This window comes from Etheostoma spectabile, chromosome 9 (assembly GCF_008692095.1).
Source record: "Etheostoma spectabile isolate EspeVRDwgs_2016 chromosome 9, UIUC_Espe_1.0, whole genome shotgun sequence".
Classification (NCBI taxonomy): domain Eukaryota; kingdom Metazoa; phylum Chordata; class Actinopteri; order Perciformes; family Percidae; genus Etheostoma; species Etheostoma spectabile.
In genome coordinates, this window is record NC_045741.1 from 3,875,951 (window position 1) to 3,882,041 (window position 6,091).

The 6,091-nt window shown below is 39.7% G+C and overlaps 1 protein-coding gene and 1 long non-coding RNA gene across 9 annotated transcripts in view; one reads left to right on the plus strand and one right to left on the minus strand.

Annotated features, from left to right (window-relative positions):
- Positions 1 to 258, plus strand: part of LOC116695953 (uncharacterized) — a 23,029-nt gene extending 22,771 nt beyond the window's left edge. Inside the window, exon 3 of the long non-coding RNA XR_004333592.1 lies at positions 211 to 258. This is a non-coding gene — a long non-coding RNA (uncharacterized LOC116695953). The remainder of the gene's footprint in view (positions 1 to 210) is intronic.
- Positions 1 to 6,091, minus strand: part of larp1b (La ribonucleoprotein 1B) — a 39,492-nt gene that overhangs the window by 14,227 nt on the left and 19,174 nt on the right. For all 8 annotated transcript variants that reach the window (XM_032526503.1, XM_032526505.1, XM_032526502.1 and 5 more), the window contains 2 exons: positions 5,664 to 5,788; positions 4,258 to 4,617 (listed from right to left, as the gene is read on the minus strand). In XM_032526503.1, the coding sequence (XP_032382394.1) occupies positions 4,258 to 4,617; positions 5,664 to 5,788 (485 nt within the window). The remainder of the gene's footprint in view (positions 1 to 4,257; positions 4,618 to 5,663; positions 5,789 to 6,091) is intronic.

The window sequence follows — 6,091 nt, forward strand, 5'->3', positions numbered from 1 at the left end:
AAAACTTGCCAGTTTGGGTTTTAGCTTTTGCACAATGCACTGTACATATTAGTGTGACTCAAGTCCTGCCAAATGTGCAGTTTCAAAGCCCATTCGATATTTACTTCATTTTGTTTGAGTGGGACATTCATCTTTTTATCTGGAGGCTATAGTTAATATTTACTTTTCAGAGTGAGGTATTACATGTAAAACGTACAATAAGCTGTTAAGGTGCTCTAAGCGATGTTGGGGGACGTTATTTCTTGTTGACGTTTGAAGCATTTTCAACCAGAAAAATATTTGGAATTTTAAATTTCCATTCCTTTTTGAACTTTCATTTCACAATTCCTGAACTAATGCTGCACTTTCACTATACTCAGAGTGTATTTAAGGGGAAAGAAATCACCTTTTGTTTCAAGAGGAAAGACATCTGACTTGTGTGTTTCAATCTGTTGATTCACACGTGCACAGGGTGTTTTTAAAAACAGGCTTTAATGTATGTAATTAATGTACTGTCAAGAGCATGCATAACCAACAGGCACCGAAATAACGCCATGCTGGCCAATCAGAAGCCTGAAAAAAAGCTAAGACCAGTTAACAACCGATCGCTCCGTAGCATTCTGACGCTGCTGTCAGAGTAAGAGCAACTGGACGTGTGTGTGTGTTAACATGTAAAAAGTCCTGATAGCAGTTAGAACCATGTGGGCCATAGCCATAAATGTCACCTCATTTGTGACGCCTTTGAAAGGAGATAGCGGCGCACGCTGACGTTACAGGACAAAGAAGTTTTGGGAATTTTTCATAAAGACCCTTTTTGTTACCTTAAACGCTGTGTGTGTGTGTGTGTGTGTGTGTGTGTGTGTGTGTGTAAGGTCAAAACACAATGAAAAGGCAAAAATTAAAAATAAATACTGATGTTCGTGTGGACTAGGTCTCAGTGGTACAATAGTCAGCAACAACGCTGGCTTGTAATGTGTGCAATACTCAACTGGTACTATTATTATTATTATTATTATTATTAGCATTGCAACACCTTCATTATGTTAATTATGTAAAAACTGTATTATAATATTCCTTTAGCTATGTAAATATCCACACTCCTTATTTTTCTTTATTTCTTTATTTATATTTCTACTATTTGTGCAACTGTAATACAGGGTTTCCCTTCGGGGATCAATAAAGTATTTCTGATTCTGAATATTTGAAGAACTAAAGAGTGTCTGCCACTGCTCCTGCATCATTAAGAACAACTGCACCACCCTTTGGCATACCAGACCTATCCTCGCAGCGCTGTGTCAGCGTTGGGAGTAAGGTACACTGCCCATCTATTCAGGTGCAGGGGAAAACATGCTCTGTTTGCATTTCTTTAAACCAATCACAACCGCCGTGGGCGGCGCTAAGCCCCGATAGCAGAGCGCCTCTCACACGCCACGTGTCAGATATCCCAGCAATGTACTACATCCATTAAGCCAGACTAAACAACTCTGTATGACAATGTAACTGCTGTAAAACACTGATCTCAGACCAATAGCAATAACTACTTAATTGTGTAATAAAATGAGATTGCGTAATGCTGTGTAACTGTGTTTCTATTGGTTGTTTCTGCACCCACCCAACAAGGTACAGCAGCTTCTCCAGAAAGCAGGCCACTCGGCTCTGGATGCAACTGGGTGTCACACGTGTCAGTCTGGTGTAGTCTGCTGTAGTCTGAAGGCTTGTACAGTGGGCAATAACTAGTAGTTTTTATAAATGGTATATTTGTCCCCCTCTAAAGCGTGAGATGTAACAGCTCTGTCAAAGTCTTTACGTCAAAGTGCTCAGAGCGCCAGCCGAGCGTCCGAGACCTAAAACTGGAGAGAACCGCAACACAGTGTGTCTTTCTGAAAAACACTTCAAATGTTTTCATCGACTGTATCAAAAGGCACAACGTCAAGAAACCGTCTGACTTGTTTTGGATTAAATGTCAGGTCCCTTACAGGAGAGCCTGGCACCTCATTTGAGACTTGTGACTCTCTGCTGAAGAACCAAAAATCAATTTCTAAAATCAATCTTTGCATCTCAGCCTTTCCTCAATGATTAAAAGCATCTGCCCATCAGTGCTAAATGTTGTGTGTAGATGTGTCTTATTGTTACAAATGGTAAAGTTAGGACTGCATGATGTGTAAAATGTCACTGGGAATCGAGTTATCCCAAAAATGATGATATTCTTTTGTCAACTTTAAGTTACACGATAAATTCTGAGAAGTGTTTTGATATTTATGCAATATCGGTAAGTGTCTGATGTCACTCAAGCTTCAGGAATCAAATCGAGACTTTCTCAACAAACATTGAAAAGAATTGTGAAATCAGTGCAAATATCCAGGCCTATCTTTATAAAATCTACTGAAGTCCAGGGTGGAATCTAAGTGGGGTCTCCAATATTAAACATCACATATATTAATCCACAGACTATCTTAAGACAATATCCTCCCTGCTCTCTTCCTGCTGCCGCAAAGTTCAAAGAAAGATATTTCTCATCCTTTTCAAGCTAAAAAAAAATGTCAGTTTTTAAAAAGTTTAAGTTGTATCATGATTGCACTGAAGCAAGACAGTAATAAAATTCAGGATTATGTTTTCTGGAAGTCAAATGGGAATGAAGAACATTGTGTGTGGAAAACAAAGTCCCTAAAGCATCAGAGTGGCTCTCAGTGTGGACTTGTATTTGGCTGTTCAGGATTTTGGCTTTAACTGTGGACAGAGTGACCCGCTGAGGGTTCAGTAGTTAACAACATGGCAGCTAATTCAATAACAGGAAGTGACTCATGCTCTGCCAAGGCTTAAGAACCAGAGCAAGCTAGTTCACTGTTGGACACCAACATTCAAGGCCAAGTACTTACATTTGAGTATTTGCCGCACTGAGTAGGCTGCTGATACTCACTAACACCATTACAGTTGAAACCTTCCTACATTACTTAAAAAACATTTTATTTGCACCTGAATGCAACATGACTTTGGGCATCTATTGTTCAAGTCTTTTATCTCTTGGATGCAAGATGAATTTCCCTTTTCAAACCTTACATATTTTATTATTTATGCAAATACCCTAAACAATTTTTTCAAGGTTTGAGACTTAAAATTGAAACTTTTAGGGACCTTGTGCTATGCTAGTAGCTACAGTTTCTGTGAATGGTGCCATAGTGTAAAGACCTGTTTGTTGACACATAACTTGGTACGTGTGTTGCATGTAACTTTCTGTACTGGCCCAACCAGTATTGAGATGTACCTGCTCAGACACGTTTGGTTTCTTAAACTGAAAAAAATGTCAATTAAACTGTCAATCCAAAGAGGAATGAATATACACACAGAGTTAAACTTCAAATATTTGGATTTAGCTGTTGACACTCTCAGTTCATGCGGTTCATTCAACCCGTAAAAATGTTTTTACCCCTCCTGTTGTTCTCGGGTCAAATTTGACCCGTGTTCATAAAGTTTCTACATCAGGAAATTTGGGTTTGATTCAACCACATTGTCCAAAAAATATAAATAACGTGGATGGTTCCATAAAATAAATTATCACTTCACTACTTTCATTGAATTTGGGTGTTTTATTCAATTTTTATAGCGTTTTGGGGGTGAAAAATATAAATGAACATTGAAAAAAATGTCTTAAAAAAATTGTCTAAAAAAAAAAAAAGATTTAAAAAAAGAACAAAAATGCCAAAAATGTGCAAAAAAACAACAACAAAAACATAAGAAAAAGCGACAAAATCTTTTTGAAAAAAGTGACAAAAAAAACTTGGAAAAAAGTGAGAAAAAGTGTTTCAGGTGTCAAATTAGGTTTGATAATGATTTTGTATTCAAATTTGCATACTTCGTTAGGGCTGGGTAAGACATCAACATTATATCGTCATTGGTATCTGAGGCTAGATATCGTCTTAAATGTTGGTAGTAGACAAATAGACACAAGCAGTTTTATTATTTGCTATTACCCACTTAGTCACGTTCACATTATTGATTATTAATACCTATATAAAATGTCATATTTTTTAATATTCTCTGAAAGCACAGATTGTGAACCCTACATATCGCCACCAATGTATTTGGTAAAAAATATCTCAATATCTGATTTTCTCCATATCGTCCAGCTCTATGGGAAGGTACGTTTTCTCGCCTGTTATTCCTCTTAAAGATGAGTAAAAATGCCAAATATGGAAAAATGGGGATCAATGGCCAGTGTTGATGACAATCATTAGTCAATGTTCCTGCTTAAAACACTATCCTCCATGTTTTTCTCCTTACCTTGGTACTCTCAAAGGACTCGTCTCCCTTCCACAGGTCCTGTTCGTAGTAGAAGAGCCCGTCGTTGATGGCTTTGGCCAGGTCGGTGGTGAGCTTGGCGCGGGACTCGTGGTTGCCCGTCCGGTCGCCGCCGGGGTGCTTGCGGATATACGGGGGGGTCTGGGTGACGATGAGGATCTTGTTGACGTCCTGGTCGTCCAGCTCGTCGTCCGAGTCGTCCTTGTCCGACCAGTTGGTGAAGCGGTTCTTCCTGGGCGCCATCTGCTCCATTTCCTCGTCGAACAGGAAGTCCAGCTCCTCCTGGTCTGGCGGGGCGTGCGGACGGGCCGGGTGGCTGCATGGCGGAGCCTCGCTGCGCTCCTGGGCGACACAGACACGGACATTTAACCAAGGAACAGGCGAGCAGAGCATGAAACTACAGGATGGCGAGGTGAAAGGGAGAATGTACAAAGGAACCGTTTCTTTTTGTGAAATATGTTTTAGCTGCTTTGTCTTTTTAAGTAGTCTCATAGGTGAATATGTTAATTTCATAATAATATTTTTTATCCTCTATGGGGTTTTATTGGGCCAGTAGGATTTGTCTTTTTACCTGTATGTGTTACTTTCTGTGTATAGAACAGTATCATATTGACGTAATGTTATTACCTTCTTATTGGTTCTTTTCACATTTACAGCAGGGTTTAATAATGTCTATCAAACAAGCTAATAAATAAATAAAACAAATATGATCAAATCAAATCACATCAAATCTTTGCAATAGTTTGATTGCAAATTACCTGCCCTGTATAGAATGCAGGAAGCTCCATGAAAAATCACAAGGTTAATAGATAATAGTAAATAAAGCTAAAATCTCTAAATAAATCTCAGCTACGGTGGATTAAAAATGGTTAATTTTTCACAACAACAACCAATATTATGTTAGAAAACAGTCAATCGTTAATGCTTGTCATTTACTGTAACTCAAACTCTGTAATTCACATGATTTTCCAGGAATGGATGGTTGAAAACTAAGGGGGGTTAAGGGTGAAAAACAAATAAAATGAGGCTAAGCAAATGTAAAAACAGTAAGTTTTTCTAACAGTAAGTATGAGATGTAAAATGAATGAGAAGCACAGAGAAGGACAGGCAAAAGAGAAGTGAGGATAAAAAAGTGGGAGCAGGAAGTACTCAACTGCAGAGGGGAGAAGGCCGGGTTGGAGCGCTGAGGGAGGAGTAGAGTCGACAACACACACATCATCACTGACATGCTGCCGACCGAAAGGTAAAGGACACAAATGGAGAGACGGACCGGAGGAGACACAGAGGATGGAGGTGATGTAATGGGAAACAGAAAAAAGGAGAAAAATGGAAGGGATGAAAATGGAAATGTAGTGCTTGAAGGGCAAAGGCTTTAGTTTGTTTGGTACCTTTCCGGAGGGCTGTCGGTGGCGTTTCTCCACCTGGATCCAGGCTTCGGGGTCAGGCTTGGGGGCCTCTTCGGCCGGGAGGGCCCCCCCGCTGGAGTCCTGAGTCTTCTTCACAGGCGATGAAGCTGAAAGGCCCCAACACATCACACACTCAGACAGCCTTCAGGCACAGTGTTAAAAATCCTACATCACACTGTCGGCTCACATTTAGCTACAGGAGGAAGATCCTGTGTCTTTAAACGGAACTCAACACAACGGGATTATAGAGACAGGGAACGTTTATGAGAATATGTTTATTAGTTACTAACAGCAGCTGTACTTGCTTATACGTGTGCGTGTGAGTGTGCGTGTGCGCGTGTGTGTGTGTACACAGTGGCTTAAAAAGGTTTACACAACAATGCTAAAGTTGATTAAAAAGAGGAATAAAA